Below are 22,598 nucleotides of genomic sequence, written 5' to 3'. Positions count from 1 at the left end.
ATTGAACCAATTGAAATGAATCCATCAAAACCGGACAAGCAGATGCTCGTGTTACATCCTCAGAGACTGCCGTTAATATGGTATCCAGTCCAGAGCGGATCAAAGCGACTTTGTCTGCAAAGAACTGAGCAAAGGCTTCACAGCGAGCTGCCGAGTCATCAGGGCACCCATCCTGAGTGGTGGGTTTTAACAGGCCTCTGACAACTCGGAACAGTTCAGCCGGACGGTTCTTTGTAGACGCAATAGTGGCCGCAAAGAAAGCCTTCTTTGCGGCTTTTATTGCCGCGGCATATGCCCTTAAAAAGGACACAAACCGTGTTCGATTTGGCTCGCTCGGATCCGAACGCCACACGCTCTCTAGTTCCCTCTTCTTTCGCTTCAACGCTGCCAGCTCCTCGGTAAACCAAGGAGCTGGTTTAGCTCGGCTACTTGAGAGGGGACGTTCTGGAGCGATCGTGTCTATTGCCCTAGTCATCTCCCCATTCCAGAGAGTGACCAGGGCATCGACAGGATCACCAACTGAGGCGGCGGGAAATTCCCCAAGAGCCATCAGGAATCCATCCGGATCCATAAGCCTCCTGGGGCGGACCAATTTAGTGGGTCCTCCACCTCTGCGGAGGTTAGGGGGTGCAGTGAGTCTAAAGCTGACCAGGTGGTGGTCGGTCCATGGCAACGGAGAGATGGATAACTCCTCAACACCGCCACCTTCCTCCCATCCCTGGCAGAAAACCAAGTCCAATGTGTGTCCAGCACTGTGGGTGGGGCCAGATACCTGTTGGGACAGCCCCATGGTAGACATGAAGTCCTGAGCCGCTCCTGATAAGGTGGCCTCGGCATGGACATTGAAGTCCCCCAGCACAAGCAGCCGTTGGGACTCCAATGCCAGGTCCGAGACCTGTTAGGAAGGCTTGCATTGTGTCTTCCTGCCTGGCAGGAATGGGGTTGGACTGAATGGTCATTGAGGTCCCTTCCAACACTAGGGTTCTATTATTATTATTATTATTATTATTGCTATTATTAAGTAGAACAGGATGGCCACCTGTCGGGAGGGCTTGGTCGTGTGTTCCTGTCTGGCAGAATCAGGGTTAGACTGGATGGCCATTGGAGTCCCTTCCAATTCTAGGTTTCCATTATTGTTGTTGTTGTTGGGGAAAGGACATTGGACCCGGCCCTGGTCTCTCTAGGTAAGGTAAGGTAAGGTAAAAATTTATAGAACTTTATTACGCTCCATGGACCCACAACTGTTAAATAAATAATAAACATACAGGAGTTTACAGGTGAGCTAAAGGTTTTCTCCTGACGTTAAGTCCAGTCGTGTCCGGCTCTGGGGGTTGGCACTCATCTCCATTTCTAAGCCGAAGAGCTGGATACTGCTTTGATAGTCTTGGATTTGAAATCAAATCTGGTGTTATTATTATTATTTTTTACTTGGTGTGCGATGGAAGAGGGGTGGTCTTGGGGTGGTCTTATATGGCAAGTATATACCAAACTCTATATTTTAACTGGAAAAGTTGGGGGTCGTCTTATACGCCCAGTCGTCTTATATGCCGGAATATACGGTACATGAAATTCATGTTAAGTCTTGAGTCCCATATCCAATTAATCACATTATGTACATATCTGCAAATGCAGGTATTCCAAAACCACAAACATTCTTTTATTTATCAATTGCATTTATATACTACTTTTCTCCCAGACAGACCCTAGGCGGTTTCAAAAACATTATACACACACACACACACATACATATAAACACACACACACATACATACATACATATGCAAGCATGCATGTAGGTTGGTTGGTACCCCAAAGGCTCCTACATGGCTTGATGGATCCGAAACAAACTTGACACATATTTCCTTTATTATCCAACTTAAAATACCTGCCAGTTTTCAAATAAAAAAGCCTATCTCAGAGGGAGAGGTAACAATGACAGAGTGCTAGAGCACTATCAGTTAGCCACTCAGAGGGCCAGGGAGGCCTTTTCAAAAGGCCAGGCAAATGGCAGTGTGGTGGGGAAGGGAGAGAAAGTAAGAAAGGTATATGAGAGTTGGAAGGGAGGAAAGAGACAAAAAAGAGAGAAGAAATGGGGGGAGGGAGAGAAGAAAGAAAACAGAATGATATGAGAGGAAGGAAGGGGGGAAATAAAGGGAAAAGGGGTGAGGTAAAAGGGAAAAAGGTGAAAGGAAAGCAGAGAACAGAAAGAAAGAAAAGTGAGGGAAAGCAAAGGAAGGAAGGAAAGAAAAGAGGGAGTTGCTGTATGAGGGGAATGGATGAAGGAAAGAAACGGCCACAAGAAAATGCAAAGCCCGGTGTTTGCCCTAGTACTTTCATCTTAATTTCATCAAAAGCAGATTTTAAAAGTATTTATCAAAAGTATCAAAAACCATATAAAACATTTTAAAACATACACGTGTTTAAAATGACCCACAAAAACCCAAAATCCCAAACACTACTAGGCCCCCACCTACACAGCATTCTGTGGACTGTGTAACTGGGGTTCTGGTCCCAAGGATTTCGGATATGGAAGGATAAGGAAACCTAGGCCCCTGCCATACAGCTCTACAAAAGCCACATTGAACTAGATTTAATTTAATTTAATTTAATTGTTTGTTTGTGGCATTTCTATTCTATTCCATCCTTCTCACCTCCGAAGAGGGACTTGAGACAGCATACAGCAGGCAGTCATTAGATGCCAAAAAACAATACATTAAAACAAAGTTACAATTAATACAATTAAAACAGTTATAAGCATTCAATTAAAAACTGTGTGGACTCAGATAATCCAGTTCAAAGAAGATATTGTGGATTATCTGCCTTGATATTCTGGGTTATATAGTTGTGTGGAAGGGCCCATAGTCTTTGAAGGCAAGTGGGGTTTATATAAGTGTGGAATGTCCAGGAATGTCCCAACAAAGTATCCCCCTGGCAGGATGCAGCCAGGCTACTCAGTGCGAATCAAGGTTGCCAAATGCAACATTCACACTTACCTCAAGCAGACGAGATCTTTCTCCCACCCTGGACATTCCACAGATATATAAACCTCACTTGCCTAGTTTCCAACAGACCTCAACACCTCCGAGGATGCCTGCCAAAGAGGTGGACAAAACGTCAGAAGAGAATGCTTCTGGAACATGGCCACACAGCCCGGAAAACTCGCAGAAACCCAGTGATTCCCTAAGATACAAAGACTACGTTTCCCAGAAGCACTCTGTCCCGGAGGGGAGACTACATCTCCCGGCGTACCCTGCGGAGGGCGGGCGGAGGGTCCTGTCGCCGGGCAGTTCTTTCCGCCTTTGGCGGCAGAGTAGTGCGGGTTGTCTCCCGGGCCCCTTGGCGGCATGGCGACGGGCGGGGAAGGCCGCGTCCAATCGCCCTTGGCCAGCCCGCTCTCGGAGCCGGAGGGCCATCCCAGCCCGGGTCCCCCGCCTCTGGCGCCGCTGCCCCGCCTGGAGAAGCCGCTGCGGCAGGCCTTCTACAACACGGGGGCGCTGGTGCTGGCGGGGTTGTGCTGCGGTGCCGCCGTGCTGGTCTACTTCATCCTGGAGGCTTTCCTGCGCCCGCTGCTGTGGGCCGTGCTCTGCGGCACCTTCCTGCACCCCTTCAAGAGCTCGCTGACGGGCCTGGGCCGCGGGTGGCTGCGGCGCCTCCGCCGCGCCGGCGCCCCGCCGCTGCTCCTGGCCGCCCTCCTCCTCCCGCTCAGTTGCTTCAATACCGCCGCCGAGGCCCTGGGCCGGCAGGCGCTGCGCCGGCGGAGGGCCCTGCTGCTGCTGGGCGCCGGCGGGCCCGCCCTCTACGCCCTCGCCGCCTTCGGCGCCTCCCTCGCCGCCCGTGCCGCCCTCGCCCAGGCCTCCCGCCTCATCGGACGCGGCCTCGAGTGCTTCAGCAGCCCCTGGGTGAGTGAGTGAGTGAGTGAGCGAGCGAGTGAGCGAGCGGCCGAGCCGGCGGGCGGACATGGAACGCCCCGGCTGGTGGGCTTGGTTACCCAGAGAAGGGTGCGTCAGACCACAGGAAGCAGGGTAGCAAACAGCCCCTCATCACACTCAAGCAGAGCCCGCAAACATTTCGTCTTGGTGCCACACCATAGTGCACGCATGGGCACACTTGCTCCCTCCGGGTGTTTTGGACTTCACCTCCCACAATTCAGAAAGGCCGGCTGTTAGGAATTGTGGGAGTTGAAGTCATCATTATTATGATCCAAAGACCCAATTTGCTCAGCAGGGAAAGTGCACAGCAGATTCAAAAACAGCTAAGACCTCTTAAAAACAGGAGTGCAATGCTAAATGCTGGGCATGGGCAATAAAAAAATGCTTCCAAACTGTGTTCAAAAGTAAGGGGTGCTGGTGATTCGATTTGATTCTAAAGTCACTTCCAAATTTTTTTGAAAAAATTTCAGAACTTTCCAAATCTTCCAAATCGATTTATTAATGGCGGAAGCACGCACGATACCGAAAAACAGTACTGACACTGGGGAAACTTCAGAGGCCGCTCTTTCCCTCATTTTTTGAGCTATCCTGATGAAACTTGCTACAGGTAGCAGATGACACCCTCCACTGTTAGCATACCCAATTTCAAAATGTTCAGATGATCCACCAATTTTAAAGAAATTTTTAAAGGAATTTTGGAAATAATTAAAAAAACAAAATAGCTACCTCCTTGATTTTTGACATAAGGTAATAGGAAAAAAGAGGTTCAGTAAGACGAATTGGATATGTTATAAAACGCAAGCAACAAACCAAGGCAAAAGGCAGGCAGTTTGAACCCCAAGAAAAAAACCCAGCACTCTTTCTCTCTTCTCACACTTTATTAATTTTTCTCTCTCCCCCTTCCTCCAAAACCTCTTCAATCTTCTTTCTTCCGCTTTCTCTCCCTAAAACTTTTCTTCCTTCTCCCTTCTCCTCTCCAAACCCCCTGTGGCTGGGTTACAATGCCTATTGCCTCCCCTTCCAGCCAGCCAGCTAGCAGCAGCGAAAACAACCAATCACCCTTGTCCCTTCCCTGTCCTGCAGTGAGCCAGCAAGCAATGTGCTTGGGCTTTTAAGTAGCAATGGCTCCCAGACGCTGATAAGCCCTCCCCTTTTCAAAACATAAGCTCTGGTTTGCTAGGAGGCAAGCACTTTAGGCTTATCTAAAAGGCTGTCTCATACTTCCAAATCGACTTCCAAGCCATTGAAATCAGTGGCCTGGACCACTTCGAAACTACTGGGGACTTCTGACCCGCCATTGCACTTTGGAACTTAGTTCAGAAGTGTGAAACTTCCAACTTTAGTTTCGACTTCTACAACTTCTGAAGGAACGTGCCCATGCCTACTAAATCCATATGAACAATGGTAAAAACACTGCAAATATATACAAGGCAAGTTTCAACCTGGGTCTAATACAGGAAATGGTCGTATCCTGGCTACCTCAGAGAGAAACTTGGCAGCAGCCAAGGTCACCTGGGGAAAATTGTCACCTGGTAAAAACTTTACATGGAATCGGACTGATCTTGCAATAGATTGTTCAATAATAATAATAATAAATCTTTATTTATATCCTGCTTTTCTCCTTAACGGGACCCAAGGTGGCTCATCAATGACTCATCAAGACTAAACTTGCCACATGGAGCTTCTATGACCCACTCTACATCCTGGAGCAGTTTGGAGGACGACAGACCATGGATGATGGGACTTCAAGTACCTCCACTACCCAAGACTGCTGCAAAACTCATCTAATTACCAATCAAGACCAAAGTTGGCACACAGAGCCCCCATGACCCACTCTACATCCTGCTGCAGTTTTGGAGAAGGGTGGACCATGGATGATGGAACTTCCAGTACCTTCACTCACATTCTGAGACCTCTGCAAACCTCATCCAATGACGGATCAAGACCAAACTTGGCACATAGACCTCTCATGACCCACGTTACGTCCTGGTGTTGTTTGGAAAACTTTGGAGATGGATGATGGGACTTGCAGTACCTTTGCTCACTTCCTGAGACCACTGAGACCCTCGCCAATGACTAATCAAGACTACACTTGGCACATGGAGATCCAATGACCCACTCTACATCCTGGTGCAGTTTGGAGGAGGACAGACCATGGATGATGGGACTTCAAGTACCTCCACTCCCTTCCGAAGATTGCTGCAACCCTCTTCTAATGACCAATGAAGACCACACTTGGCACACAGAGCCCTCATGATCCACTCTACATCCTGCTGCAGTTTGAAAGGGGATGGACTTTGGATGATGGGACTTGCAGTACCTTCACTCACTTACTGACACCACTGCCACCCTCATCTAATGACTGATAAAGACCAAACTTGGCACACAGAGCCCTCATGAACCACTCTATATCCTGCTGCTGTTTGTAGGAGGATGGCCCATGGATGATGGGACTTCAAGTACCTTCACTCACTTCCTGAAAATAATGCAGCCGTTATCCAAAGACCAATAAAGACCAAACTTGGCATACAGAACCGCCATTACCCACTTTCTCTAATAACCCGGGCAACGCCGGGTCCCCAAGCTAGTATATAATAAAACTCAAAACTTGTATGCGGCGGATGTGTGGCGGTGTATGTGCCGGCTTTCTGATTGGCCAGCCTGAAAGTTCCAAGATTCTGACTGGCTGCTGCTGTGGTGCTATTTGCATATGATCCCTGATTGGCCTGCTTCAACAGGAGCCCCTGGTGGAGAAAAGGGTTCATGACAGAAACAGGGACATGACAGAAGGAAATTTGCATATGGTCTCTGATTGGCCAGCCTCAATTCCAAGATTCCGAGATGACAAAGAGAGGAAAGGAAAGGCCAGGGGCTCTGTCAGAAAATTACCAATACAGACCACACTTTGCAAACAGAGCACACAAGACCCACTCGACATCCTACTGCAGTTTGGAGGAGGATGAACCATGGATGATGGGACTTGCAGTACCATCACTCACATTCTGAGACCGCTGTTAACCTCATCCAATGACTGATCGGGACCAAACTTGGCACATAGACCTCTCATGACCCACTTTATGTCCTGGTGTGGTTTGGCTGGGGATGGACCATGGATTATGGGACTTGCAGTACCTTTGCTCAATTCTTGAGACCACTGCAACCCTCATCCAATTAGCGATAAAGACCAAACTTGGCACACTGAGTCTCCATGATGCACTCTACATCCTGGTGCAGTTTGGAGGAGGATGTACCATGGACGATGGGGCTTGCAATACCTGCACTCCCTTCCTACGACCATTACAACTGCCAACAATGATGGGTCAGGACCACAATTTACACAGAGAGCCTGCATGACCCATTCTACATCCTGGTGCGGTTTGGAATAATTTGTCAATGCATGATGGGACTTGCAGTCACTGCACTCACTTCCTGGGACCACTGAGACCCTCGCCAATCACTGATCAAGACCAAACTTGGCACACAGAGTCTCCATGACCCACTCTACATCTTGGTGCAGTTTGGAGGAGGACAGACCATGGATGATGGGACTTCAAGTATCTCCACTTCCTTCCCAAGATTGCTGCAACCCTCATCCATAGACCAATCTAGACCAAACTTAGCACACAGAGCCCCCATGACCCACTCTACATCCTGCTGCAGTTTGAAGGAGGATGGACTTTGGATGATGGGACTTGCATTACCCTCACTCACTTACTGAAACCACTACCACCCTCATCCAATGGCTGATAAAGACCAAACTTGGCACACAGAGCCCCCATGACCCACTCTATATCCTGCTGCTGTTTGGAGAAGGGTGGACCATGGATGATGGCACATCAAGTACCTTCACTCACTTCCTGAAAACAATGCAACCATCATCCAATAACCAATAAAGACCAAACTTGGCATAGAGAACCACCATAACCCACTTTCTCTAATAACCCGGGCAGTGCCGGGTCCCCAAGCTTGTACATATAATAAAAGTCAAAGTTTGTATGCGACGTAGGACAGAGGTAGGTAGGATGTAGGGCGGACGTGTTTGTGGCAGCTTTCTGATTGGCTGCCACTGTGGTGCTATTTGCATATGGTCTCTGATTGGCCAACCTCAACAGGACCGCCTGGTGGCGAAGACAGTTAATGAGAGAAACGGAGACATGACAGAGGGAAATTTGCATATGGTCTCTGGCCGGACTCAATTCCAAGATTCCAAGAGGACAAAGAGATGAAAGGAAAAGGCCAGATGCTGTGTCGGAAAATTACCAATAAAGACCAAACTTGGCACACAGAGCCCCCATGACCGACTCTACAGCCTACTGCAGTTTGGAGGAGGATGTACCATGGATGATGGGACTTCCAGTCCCATCACTCACATTCTGAGACCGCTGTGAACCTCATCCAATGACTGATCTAGACCAAACTTGGCACATAAACCTCTCATGACCCACTTTACGCCCTGGTGTGGTTTGGCTGGGGATGGACCATGGATTATGGGACTTGCAGTACCTTTGCTCAATTCCTGAGACCACTGCAACCCACATCCAATTACCGATAAAGACCAAACTTGGCACACTGAGTCTCCATGACGCACTCTACACCCTGGTGCAGTTTGGAGGAGGATGCACCATGGACGATGGGACTTGCAATACCTGCACTCCCTTCCTAAGACCATTACAACTGCCAGCAATGATGGATCAGGACCACAATTAACACAATTAAAAGTCCCTGTGACTTTATACTCTATTTCTTTCCTCTTATTCCTGTCTTGTGATCTTTCATCACAAGGCTGACTCCCTCAAAACACACACACACAACAACACACAACAACAACAACCCCACCCTCTTTGCTTTATGAGCTTGCATGGTTAGTAATTCTTTTCAGCCCATTTTCAACTACAGGTAGTCCCCGAGTTACAACCATCTGACTTACAAATGACTCATAGTTAAGAACGGTGGGTGAGACAACAGGAAGTTAGAGAAATCTATCCCTAGGAAGAGAAATTCACTCCTGAAGGAGTCATCATAGGGAAGTTTTCTCAGCAATCCTTGTTTCCACATCAAGCCACATTTTTCAAAATCCAATTATCGCAGGGACAGAACGTGAGGTGAAATCTACTGAAAAGGGGCACAGACAGCAAAACCATTACCACAGGGTTAACCCTTCTCTATGCGCTCCAAAGCATGCATGTGTTTGTGTGTGTGTGTGTTTGTGTTTGTGTGTGGCTGGAATTACACTTGTTCCTGTTCTGACTTACAAACAAATTCAACTTAAGAACAAACTAAAATAACTTCTCTTGTTTGTGACTGGGGGACTACCTGTAGTGCAAAACCTCTCTTTTTTCTGAAAACTTTAACACCCCAGTTCCCATGTAGAACTCAACTGTCACGAAACATCTGTGTTCAAGTGCAATCCTGAGTGCACCTTCTAGCAGTACCCTGGCCACGCTTTGCTGTGGCCCTCAGAAAACAGGAATTCCAGACATGAAACAATGTGGGCTAGGGAACACCTCCTCACAAATGTTTTCTGTAGGGAGGAAGAAGCCAGGTTGTTAGGCTGCAAGGCTTTTCAAAAGTTATCTAGGTGAGCAGTGTATCTGTATCTGTATATGTGTGTGCATGTGTATATGTGTATATTGGTGTGTGCTTGTGTATATGTGTATATGTATGTATGTGTACATGTGTGTATGTGTATCTGTGTATGTGTGTGCATGTGTAGATGTATATGTGTATATATGTGTGTGTTATATATGTGTATGTGTGCATATATGTATTTATACATATGGGTATGTGTATGTGAGTGTATATGCGTGCGTGTATATGTGCTTGTGTGTGTGTGTGTGTTGTTTATATATGTGTGCAGGCCTGGGCCTACTTGGGCCCCCCAGACATTTTGGACTTCAATTCCCACAATTCCTAAGAGCCAGAAGAGCATGGCTGTTAGGAATTGTGGGGGTTGAAGTCCAAAATGCCTGATGGGCCCAAGTAGGCCTAGGCTTGGAATATGAGATTTGTTACTGAACCCTGTGTCTCTTTCCTCCTCCCTCCCTTCCTCCCTCCCTTCCCTCTCGTTTTCCTTGCTTGGTGGCTGCAGAAGGCTTCCCCTTCCTTCCTTCCTTCCTTCCTTCCTTCCTTGCTTGCTTGCTTGCTTGCTTGCTTCTTTGCTTCTTCTGTCCCTCCGTCTCCTCTCTCAGTCTCTCTTTTCTCACTCAAAGTTTATTCATTCCTTTTCTTGAAGTAGCCACAAGTGAGGTGAGGAAGGAACCAGGGATAACCCCTCCTTCTCTCTCTCTCTCTCTCTCTCTCTCTCTCTCTCTCTCTCTCTCTGAGGCTCTAATTAAAGGCTGCTTTTCAGAGCAGCTTTGCCTGGCTGTTCTTTTCCTGCGGAGCTTTTCTCCTCCTGTCCTTGGCTGGCTTCTCGGCTGGCTGTTTGCAGGGCTGCTGGCTCCTGAAGCAGGGCTGGCCAGCTGCTTTGCTGCAGATGGCTGTTTGTTTCCCCTCTCTCACAGGAGGGGTCGGGGCCAGATTTTGCACATGCATTGTAACGTATATTTATTTATTTTTTAGGATTTTAAATCTGTTTTCACTGTTTTAGGATTTTTATTAATTGTTGATCATACCTTGGGGTATGAGGCATTTGAAGGCCAAATTTGGTGATATTTGGTCCCTTAGTTTGTTTTTAGCCTACTGACGATGTACAGTAGCTTGATAGATAGATAGATAGATAGATAGATAGATAGATAGATAGATAGATAGATTTACAACATTTCTACCCCGCCTTTCTCGCTCCGGATGAGACTCAAGGCAGCTTTACATACAGGCAACAATTTGATGCCTTAAAACACAATGTACACTTAAATAAATATTAAAATAGAATTTGAAAGCACATTAAAAGCAATTAAAACAATACATTCAGAGTTAAACATGTAATCCACGAGTGTAATCCAGGCCGTTCCAATGGTCATTGCATATTGCATATCCAAGTCTATCTATTGTACAAGTTCTCTAATGGCTTGGTCACAAAGCCAAGTTTTCACTCTCTTGCAGAAGGTCAGGAGGGAGGGGGGTGATCTAATATCCCTGGAGAGGGAGTTCCACAGCTGAGGGGCCACCACTGAGAAGGCCTTGTCTCTCTGCCAATTGCGCCTGCAAGGGAGGCGGAACTGAGAGCAGGGCCTCCCCAGATCATCTTAAACTCTGCGATGGTTCATAGAGGGAGATACGTTTGGACAGATGCCAGAACCGTTTATCACCTACCTAGAGATAAATCCTACTGAGTACGGTTTCAGTTTAATCTCTGGTAAGTGTATATAGGATTGGAGTCTTAAATCATTACACATTTCTTCACAGTTAAGCCTACTTTTACGTCCTCTTTGTTACCTGTTTTTTGGATTATCCTTATCAGAAGAAGTTTTCATCTGGCAAAGCTTTCCTCATACTCACTATTGATAGTATATTATCATTGCCACGTTGGACCACATGGAGCTGCATATAAGCCCTTTAGAAAAATCATTAATCATTGTCTGAAGGCAGCTATTTCTATGATGCTTAGAGATACTTCTTACCTATTAAGTGAAAAATGCACTTCATGTTCCCAATACTTAAATGGCTTACAATTACTGTTTTGGTAACATTTTTTATCGTGTCAGGAGTGACTTGAGAAACTGCAAGTCTCTTCTGGTATGAGAGAATTGGCCGTCTGCAAGGACATTGCCCAGGGGACACCTGGATGATTTGATTTTTTTTTATCATCCTTGTGGGAGGCTTCTCTCATGTCTCCGCATGACGAGCTGGAGCTAACAGAGGGAGCTCATCCGCCTCTCCCCGGATTCGAACCTGCAACCTGTTAGTCTTCAGTCCTGCCGGCACAAGGCTTTAACCCACTGCGCCACCGGGGGCTCCTTTGGTAACATAATACAAGCACACAAACATTATTGTTATTTTGGTTTACACCAACAAATAGCTGTTGATCAATTTTTAGCAGATTGATCTGAAGCCTTTGGGTCAGTGCAATAAGGCAACAATAAGAACTTTACCCTACTGACCAGATTCAATAGGGATGATTTGAGATGGTTTTAAACAGTTGATTTTAACGCGAAGATAACTAATTTTAGTGTGTATGTATGTTTATAGTTTGTTTTATGTTCCAGCATTGAAAATTTGCCATATATATGTTGTGCTCCGCCCTGTGTCTCTTTCAGGGTGAGAAGGGCGGAATATAAATGTTTTAGATAGATGGATGGATGGATGGATGGATAGATAGATAGATAGATAGATAGATAGATAGATAGATAGATAAGGTTAGTGTCTGAAATTGATTTGTGGAGTTGTTCTGGACCCTGAGTTTTTCCAGATGCGAGAGCCATTGCACATATTATCCAATATGAGTGGAAAATTTGAGGTTCAGTGTGCATGTTAAAAATGCTTTAAAATAAAGTAACCTTTGTAGAATAGGAGTTCATTGTACATTTTTCTAATGTGCTGGTTCGGTCTATTCAGGATTTTTTTTGTAAAAAGGAACAATCTCTTTAACTTTTTAATCTGAAGTAATAAAGCTTAATAGGTAACCAACCTTATGACATATATTGGAGCATAGCAATGAAGTAACTCAGGCCACATTGCCCTGAACTTGAATGCATAGTTTTGTCCCATGTTTCATTTATTACATGCATTTTCAGCAACAGAGGTTTGTTTTGTAATATGGGTCTGGGTCCTTTCATTAGGGTTGTGGGATTGGGGGAGGACACAACATTGAGAGTAGGATGACATGAACAATAAAAGTTTTGATTGTGAAGAAAGAATTCTTTTAGCACTTGGTTTTTTAACATGATGGCCATTAGGTTTTCCCCAGAAAAAATTGCTACCAGGAGCAGAAATAACGTGGAAAGAATATACTGAAAACTGGCACTTCAGGATGTTTCAACATATTCTACCCCCACCCCCCAAAATCCTAATAGCATGTGCATGTGAAATAAAAAGGTAACCTCAAATAACCTAGCATAAATATACAAACCCTTTTGAAGCTTTTAAAAGGTTTGAAGCTATTTTCCAAAATGCATTCAAAAAGATCAGTTTTCTTTCACTATCTTTCATTCTTCCTGTGATTTCAATTTTGATGGCCAAACTTGGATTCTGTTCTTTCTAAATATTTTGTGGGTACTTGGTAAAGAAGGCTTATTTATTTTCCCTTTATCTCATGAATTTGGTGTTCGCACATAGTATGTGTCAAAACTCAGATGCCTTAAAAAGCCAGACACAATAATGTAATCAAATCAACAGTTTATTAAGTCAAAGTAAACAAGACTCAGAGACACTTCCTTCAGTGTCTCTGGCCAAAACTCAAAATTTGCAGCAATTTGCAGCTTGAAAAACGAACTTAGCAAATAAACCGGATTAAACTGGCAAAAAAATCCAGATTAAACAAGAGTTCTAACAAAATGCACCAAAATCACACAGTTCAAAGATAAAGCCAAAACAAAAAGCTGTGAAGAGAAGCCGTCGTCCAAAAATAGTCCAAAGTCGAAGAAGTCCCCGTTGAAGATATCAAAGTCCAAAAGGCAGCGTCGTCACAAAAACAGTCCGTGGTCAAGGAGAGGGGAAATCCACACTTACGAGAATCCAAGCCGGTCAGCACACAAAGAATACAGCAACCTGCAGTTCCAGGACCCAAGCCCAATGAGAAGCGGCAGCGACAAGACCCAAGGCACGTAACCAACATTTTGCTTACTGCAAAGTTCCACTCTTCCAGTGCCTTCCTTTATCCTACAACTCATCATCCGTTGATGAGTTGCCCTCCACCCTTTCCTCATCACTGTCAGCTGTCTTACCCTTTACAGCGGAGTGCTCTTCCACCTCTTGTCAAGACTTAGGTCTCCCCATGAATCCCTGGTATCTCCAGACTGCCAATCCCCAGAAAAACCCTCAAACGTATCACTGGATGTGGGTTGCATGCACACATTCCTGACTTGTACTTGAGTCCAATCCAGTGGTTCCCCTTCATCCTCACTACTCCTAGACCCATTACTTCCAATAAAGCCCGTGAAATCCTCATCTTCAGTGGGAGCACTAAGTATGTCCTGGATCCTTCGTCTGACTCCTGCTCTAGAGTAATCCGTTTGACACCTCTACTCCCATCTCCCTCCTCCTCCTCACACATTTCACTCTCTGAGAAACCTTTGAAGGAATCTTCGTCTGTGGGTGACATAAGTATCTCCTGAATTCTCTTCCTTTGTTGTTGTTCTTCTAACACCCATTGGCACCTCATTTCCCCCCTCTACTACTCCCACTAGCAGTAGTAACGTTGCCAGCAGACTACTACAACGCTATCCCCCCCCGCAAAGCCCCCCCCCCACCGGCGAAGCTGCAGAATGGGATAGTTCAGAGATTACAGTCGGACGTCTCTCAGAAGTAGCAAGTTTAAGAAGCGAACGATGGAATACAGGATGAACTTTCAAAGAAGTTGGCAAACACAAACGGAAAGCCACAGGAGTGATCTTTCTTTCAATTGGATATCGGCCAAGAAAATGAGCCCCAAATTTATCGCCAGATGGTTTTAAGTTTTTAGACGAAAGCCATACTAAATCACCTTCCTGTAAGTCCTCCCCAGCCTGGCACAACCTATCGGCCTGCTTCTTTTGAGAAGCCTTTGCTTCTTATAAAATCTTCTTAGCCACGTCATGAAGAGCTAAAAATTCATTACTTCTATAAACGGTATCAGGGGAGACTACATTTTGCGACGGTGCCGGACTCCAACGAGGGTGCAATCCATAAGTCAGTTCAAAAGGCGAATTGTCAACTTACACTATGAGTGGCATTGTTATAAGCAAACTCAGCCACAGGAAACCACTCTGCCCAATCCCCATACTGCTGCAAACAAAAACATTGCAAATATTGTTCTCAGACTGTCCATCAGTTTGCAGATGGAATGCTGAGGATATGTTTAATCTTGTTCCTAGTTGTGTCTGGAATTGTGTCCAGAACCGTGACACAAACTGTGGGGCTCTATCTGAAATTATAACCCCAGGAGCTCCATGCAATCGGAAAATGTGTCGGATGTATAGCCTAGCCAACGCCGAAGCTAAAGGAACCCTTGAACACGGTATAAAATGTGCCATTTTGGTAAATAAATCTACCACAACCCAGATACAAGTGAATCCTCTTTCTCTAGGAAGGTCGGAAATAAAGTCCATAGAGATTATTTGCCATGGCCTATCTGGTACGGGTAATGGTGATAATAAACCTCTTGGTCGCCCAGTAGGAGTCTTACACTGTTGACATACAGCACAGCTATCACAGTATTTTAGTATGTCTTGACGCATCTTAGGCCACCAATAATTCCGTGTGATCAACTGCACAGTTTTGAATCTCCCAAAATGACCTGCTGCTGGCTCATCATGATGAGCATGAATGACTTCCAGCCGTAGTTTTCCCATTGGCACATAAAATTGACCATTGCGTACTAAGGTTCCATTATGCTCCTGTAAATTAGGCAACACAGTTTTATTACCACTAGAAAGCAGAGTTAGTTGCTCCTGTGACCAAGTATCACCCTTTCGGCTGTTGGTGACTTGTTCGAACAAGTCATTTGAATCATCCATGACATTCAAGGATTCAAGTGGTAACATAGTCTTAACAATAGGATCACTGCAGACTTGGGTTTTTTTTCTTTTTTTTCCCCTACTTTCAGAATTTTCTTAATTTTTATATAGATTACAACGAAAGAGTGAGAACAATAAAATATAGGAAAGTGAGGAAATAAAGAAAAAAAGGAAAAAAAAGAAGAAACAAAAAAAATATACTAAAATCCCAAACAACCCCTAAAAAAAATAAAAAAGGGAAAAAAATAAAAAAAATTCTACAAAAATACACAAGAAACACACAAAAAAAGAGAAAAAAAACTGACTTCCATTCCATCTTCTTGGATCATATCTTCTTATTATTCAAAAATATAAAATAAGTTCAAAAAGAAATTGTCTCTCTTGTTTCTTATTTTCCCAAATTGTCCAGATATTCATGGAGATTATCCCAATTCGTTCTTCTTAGTATCATACCTGTATTTTTCTTCAACAAAAAAGTCAATTCATCCATGTCCTTTATTTCTCTGATTTTTTCCACCCATTCCTGTACGGGTGGTACTGAGTCTTTCTTCCATTCTCTAGCAAAAACAATTCTAGCAGCAGTCATCATATATGTAAAAAGTTTATCCTCTTGTTCCGTCAGTTGTAGATCTAAATCTGTAAAACCTAACAAACAATACTCCGGTTTTCTTATAAATGTTCTTTTTAAAATCTTTTGTGTCTCTTCATGAATTACCCTCCAAAACTTTACTGCTTCTTTGCAAGTCCACCACATATGGTAGAAGGAGCCAACCTGTTCCAGGCATTTCCAACACTTATCAGAAACTGTTTTATACATTTTAGCCAATTGTTTCGGTGTGGTGTACCATCTGTGGAACATTTTTATCCAGTTTTCTTTTAAATCCATTGCGTATGTATATTTTAATTTTTTGTTCCACATCTGTTCCCACTCCCTCATTTGAATTGGTCTTCTTAAATTTTGAGCCCGCTTTATCATACAGTTTTTAACCTGTTCTTTTTCAGTCAGCCAGGTAAGTAAAATGTTATAAATATTCGATATCACTTTCTTTTCTAATTTTAAAATTTTATCCCATGCTGTTTCCTCCCAAGAGAAGCCAATTTTTTTATCTTGATTGTAATATTCTTTAATTTGCATATAATGTAACCAAGTAATATTAGAAAATTTTTGTTTTAATTCCTCATAAGTCTTAACATTGTTTGTATCTTTATTTAACAAATCTTTGTAGGTTGGCCATTTTCTCCATCCTAAAAGTCTTTGCTGATTTGCCTCCATAGGAGAGACCCATAAAGGTGTTTTAGAATAAAGATGTCTTTTATATTTTTGCCATACTCTTAATAGGGATGCTCTCACAAAGTGGTTACCAAAACTCTTTTCTTTCTTTTCCTTTTCATACCATAAATAAGCATTTCCTTCTATATTTAAGAAGTCTTCTTTGTTCAACAATATCCAATCCTTTATCCATATCAACACACATGCGTCATGGTATGCTTTAAAATCTGGGAGGCCCAGACCCCCTCTATTCTTCTTATCAATCAAATTATCATACTTTATTCTTGGTCTTCCTCCGGCCCATATAAATTTCAATATTTTTTCCATTTTATAAAAAGTGTTTGGCTTCTAATTATCGGGAGGTTTTGAAAAAGGAACATCAATTTCGGTAATACATTCATCTTAATCAAAGATATACGGCCTAAAAGTGACAACTTCAGATGTATCCACTTTTGTAAGTCCTTTTGTATTTTTTTCCAGACTTCTTCATAGTTATTCTTTAGTAATTGTTCATTTTTTGTCGTGATCCATACTCCTAAATATTTAAATTTCTTGACTATTTCCAGACCTGTTTGCTCTTTAATCATATCTTGTTTTCTCTTTTCTACATTTTTCGTTAATAACTTTGTTTTTGACATATTGATTTTAAATCCTGCAACTGACCCAAACTCTTTTATCTTCTGCATCCATCTTAATATATTTTTACTTGGTTCTTCCATTATCCCAAGTACATCGTCCGCAAAGGCTCTTATTTTGTATTCATATTTACCAACTTTGGATCCCTGTATCATTTGGTCTTCTCTTATTGCATTCATTAATGGTTCTAATGCCATTATAAATATAAGTGGGGACAGGGGACATCCCTGTCTAGTTCCCTTCAGAATATCAAACTCTTCTGTCGTTTGACCATTTATTCTTAGTTTAGCCTTTTGTAAATAATATATCGCTTTTATTGCATTAGTAAATTTATCTCCCATGTCCAGTTCTTGTATTAATATCTTAAAGAAATCCCAATTTAGGTTATCAAAAGCCTTCTCTGCGTCCAAGGCTAGTATGGCAAATTCTTTTTGATGATTCTGTTCATAATATTCTATTAGATCCAATACTAGCCTTATGTTATCCTTCATAAATCTATTTGGTAGAAATCCTGTTTGGTCTTCTTCAATCCAGTTTCTTAAGAAATCTTTTACTCTCTCTGCCAATATGTTCGCCAAAATCTTATAATCCGTATTTAATAAAGAAATTGGTCTGTAATTTTTAATCTCCGTCTCACAGGTTCCTTCTTTATGAATCAGTACTATTTCTGCCTTCGTCCAAGTTTCTGGAATTTTCTGTTCAGTCATCACTTCATTTAGTACCTTTTTAAATAAAGGTATCAATTCTTGTTTAAATGTTCTATAAAATCCAGCTGTATATCCATCTGGACCCGGAGCTTTGTCTGGGTCCATCTTTTGAATTGCCTTCTCAATTTCCTCCTCTGATATCTCTTTATTCAATTGATCCCTTGTTTCCTCATCCACTTTCTGAAACTTAAATTTATTTATATAAGCCATTATTTCTTCTTTATCTATACAATCTTTTGAGTATAATTGTTTGTAATATTTCCTGAACTCCTCCATTATTTCTTTATCTGTTGAGATGATTTTATTTTCCACTTTAATCTTCATGATTTGTCTAGATTGTTGTTTTTTTCACACTTGTCTGGCTAGCCATTTTCCAGGTTTATTCGCATTTTCAAACGTTTGTTGTTTCAAAATTTTAATTTGATTAGCTTGAGATTCCAATTCCAAATGATTCTTCTTTTGTTTTAATATCTTCAGTTTCTTTTCCAGTTGTGCCTTCTCAGGTTTCTTTTTTAATTCCTTCTCCATATTCATTATATCATTTGTTAAGTCTTTAATTTCTTTATTCTTTTATCTATTCTTTTTGGAGTTATGTTGAATAAAATGTCCTCTCAGGACTGCTTTCATTGCATCCCATGTTATTTGTGCATTTGTCAGCTTCGTATCATTAATTTCCAAGTAATTTTGAATTATTCTTCTGTAATTGGATCTATCCACTTCTGTTTTTATCAAGTTTTCATTCAGTCTCCATCTTCTAACTCCCTCTCTTTGAAATATAATTAACTCCATTGGGCAATGGTCCGATAGATCTCTAGGGAGGATGAGAGCATCCTGCACTTTTGTCATTAATTTTTTTGTAATCCATATCATGTCAATTCTCGACCAAGACTGATGCCTGTGAGAGTAAAATGTATAATCCTTCTTTACCTCATTTCTTATCCTCCAAATATCTTCCAAGTCCAGCTCTTTTTTTAAGTCCAAAATTTTTTGGGGTAGAGTGCTTGTTTCTACTCCCCCCTTTTTCTTTACTTTCGTCTTATCCAATTGAGGTTGCAACACTCCATTAAAGTCTCCAAGCAATAAAAGTTCATCATACTCAGCCTGTTCCAGGTTGTTTTTCAAAAATTCAACAAAGGATGACTTAGGTCCATTTGGTGCATATATATTACATATCAATAATTTTGTGTTTCCAATAAGAATTTTAACTGCGAGGCATCTACCTTCTTGATCCTTGAATAGTAATTCCGATACCAAATTATCTTTTATATATAATACTACTCCTCGTTTTTTCTTTTCAAATGAAGAGTGATACATTTTCCCTAATTTTTTCTCAGCGAGATGGGATATATGCTTATGACATATATGTGTTTCCTGGAGAGCTATTATGTCATATTTCTGCCTTTTCAACTTGTTAAAGATTTTCTTCCTTTTCTGGGGTGAGTTCAAACCATTAATGTTGTTCGAAAAACATTTTATTTGCCGCTCCATCATGCTACTCATTATTATCTAAATCCAAACCGCCTATGCCAAGATCCATTTCCGAAATCGCTGTTGCCGTTGCCTCAATTCCAGCTAAATCTCTTTCCGATGCACTAATTGCCGCAAATTTTCTTTCTCTAGACGACAGTAATTTATATTCTTCTGGTGAAACATATCTTGCCTTCTTACTTCTATTTCCATTTCCATTTCTCGGTGACGATTGTTTCTTCTCTCCTTTCTCCCCCTTCTCACTTTTTTCTCCATTGCCTCCTTCCTCCTCTTCTCTCATCAATTTATCGTAGAAGACTTTTGCTTTCTCTTCCGTTGTTAACCAGTAACACTCCTCCTTATATGTCACCATTATACCCTCGTGTCTCTCCCATCTATATCTAATTCCTCTCTTCTTCAATTCGTCTGTTAGAAAGTAGTATTTCTTCCTTCTATTAAGTGTCATTTGTGGATATTCTTTAAGAACTGGAATTTTCACTCCTTTGTATTGTAATGGATCTTTATTTGTCTTCCACAATATCTCATCCCGTAATTTCTTCTTTGTGAATTGGACTATCACGTCTCTTGGTGTTTTGTGTTTCCTAGAGTAGAATGAGGAGACTCGATATAGTTGATCCACCTCTTGCTCAAGCTCATCCTCCTCCACCTCCAAGACCCTGGCCAGGAGATTTAACACTGTTAACCTTATGTCTTCCTTTGAATCTTCTTGCATATTTCTTAGCCTTAATTGATAATCCATTTGTTTTTGTAGTAATTTTTCATGTTCTAATTCCATTCTTTCTTTTTGTTTCTCCAGTGACTTAATTTTCTTCATAATTTTTGCCTGTGTCTCATCTGTTTCAATTTTTCCCGCTTTTAAAACTTCCACCTCACCTGCCAGATTGTTTAGTTCTTTCTTCAACCCTCCAAACTCTTCCTTCATTTCTTTTTTCATATCTTTAAGATCCTTATCTAATTTCTTGTAATGTTCTTCTTGTTTTTTGTAGTATTCTTCTTGTTTGTCTGTCATATCCTTCTTCATGGCATCTTGTTTTTCAGAAAGCTTCTTAATCTCCTTTAGAATATTCTCCATATTCACCCCTCTATCTAAAGATCCTCTTCTCAGCTGTGTCTGTGTCTGTACAGACACAGATCAGCTGCAGACTTATATTCCGGTTTTCTAGACAGAGCATCTGCTCTAACATTCTGTTTTCCTTTAACGAATTCCACCTTAAAATTGAATTTGGAAAAGAATAAAGCCCCGCAAATCTGTCGTTGATTACGTTTACGCATTGTCTGTAAACGTTCAAAGTTCCTATGATCCGTATGCACAATAATTTGATGTTTAGCTCCCTTTAACCAATGTCTCCAAACCTAAAAGACGAGCTTAATTGCCAGTAACTCTTTCTCCCATATAGTATAGTTTTGTCCAAAAGATGAAAGTTGCCTTGAGGAGAAACCACAAGGTCTTAACCTCCCAAAACAATCTGCTTGTGACAACACAGCTCCTAAAGCAGTGTTTGAAGCATCTGCTTCAACTACGAATGGCTTGTTAATATCAGGATGTACTAAGATCTTTCCATTGACAAAACTGGACTTTAATTGTTCAAAAGCATGTTAAACCTCCTCAGTCCATACAAATGGTTGTTTCTTTTGGTATATCCAGACTGCCAATCCCCAGAAAAACCCTCAAACGTATCACTGGATGTGGGTTGCATTCACACATTCCTGACTTCTTGTACCTGAGTCCAATCCAGTGGTTCCCCTTCATCCTCATTACAGCCAAACCCATTACTTCCAATAAAGCCCATGAAATCCTCATCTTCAGTGGGAGCACAAAGTATGTCCTGGATCCTTCGTCTGATTCCTGCTCTCGAGTAATCCGTTTGACACCTCTACTCCCATCTCCCTCCTCCTCACACATTTCACTCTCTGAGAAACCTTCGAAGGAGTCTTCGTCTGCAGGTGACATCCCCGAATTCTCTTCCTTTGTTGTTCTTCTACCACCCATTGGCACCTGGTTTCCCTCCTCTACTACTCCTACTAGCAGTAGTAACGTTGCCAGCAGACTCTACTACAACAGTATGAGATTGTGGAGGCACATACAGCTGCAGATAAAGTAATGTGAGTTAGAGTAGAATCCTATATTTTCCCGTCTCTGGCCTTTTTGTATTGTTTGCTTCAGCTATACTGTTGCAAACTGATATTGGAATGCTATTAAAAGAACTTCTGACTAGATAGAACAGTGTTGAAAGAGATTTGGGTAACTGTGAGGTTTGCATAAATAAACCAACAACAACCCCAGGCACACCTGTGACAGGCGACCAGTTTCCTCCCCTTCTACTCTGGTGTTGGTGAATGCTAGGTCCATAAGGAACAAAACTGCTACTATCAGGGATTTTCTTAATGATCAGGGAGCTGACCTATTGTGTATCACAGAAACTTGGATCCAAGAGGGGGATGAGATCCTACTCCAGGAAATAACATCTCCAGGTTATGTAATCACTCACCAGATGCGGACTGGGAGGCGGGGTGGCTATGCTCTCCTGAGAACGCTTCTCTCTTAGGGCAGTTCCTGTGCTGAACATTTCTGGCATTGAAAGTGTTGGCCTGGTGTGGGATTCCTCTGAGAATATGGCCTTACTGCTGGTGTACCGTGCGCCTAGCGTACCAGCAGACAGCCTATCCCAGCTGCTGGAGACTGTCTCAGAATGGTCCTTAAGATTCCCCAGAATTATGGTCTTGAGGGATTTCAATGTCCACGCTGATGCCGACTCTTGTTCATCAGCAGCTATGGACCTAGTGTCTACCATGGAGACACTAGGACTCTCGCTCTGTATTACTGGGCCCACACATCAGGCGGGACACACGCTAGATCTGATTTTCAGCGCAGGAATTCAGTTGACCCAAGCCTCTACTATAGAGGTTCCATGGTCGGATCACTGTGCTCTGAGAGTCCGGTTGGAGCACGCCTACCCACCCTGCAAAGGCGCCGAGC

The 22,598-nt window shown here is 42.7% G+C and overlaps 1 protein-coding gene across 7 annotated transcripts in view; it reads left to right on the top strand.

The window, feature by feature from the left end:
* Positions 1–3,255: 3,255 nt before the first annotated feature.
* TMEM245 (transmembrane protein 245) overlaps positions 3,256–22,598 on the top strand; it is a 144,020-nt gene continuing 124,677 nt past the window's right edge. For 3 of the 7 annotated variants that reach the window (XR_009631749.2, XM_060781430.2, XM_067470139.1), the window contains exon 1: positions 3,257–3,899. Coding sequence is in view for 6 of the 7 variants with exons in the window: in XM_060781430.2 (XP_060637413.2) it covers positions 3,345–3,899 (555 nt within the window). In the remaining variant the exon portion in view is untranslated. Of the gene's footprint in view, positions 3,900–22,598 lie in introns of all 7 variants that reach the window. The other 4 variants (XM_060781429.2, XM_060781428.2, XM_060781427.2 and 1 more) reach the window with 2 other exon arrangements.

This window comes from Anolis sagrei, chromosome 6 (assembly GCF_037176765.1).
Source record: "Anolis sagrei isolate rAnoSag1 chromosome 6, rAnoSag1.mat, whole genome shotgun sequence".
Lineage (NCBI taxonomy): Eukaryota > Metazoa > Chordata > Lepidosauria > Squamata > Dactyloidae > Anolis > Anolis sagrei.
The sequence above is the reverse complement of the archived record's forward strand: the minus strand, read 5'-3'. Positions and strand labels throughout refer to the sequence as shown.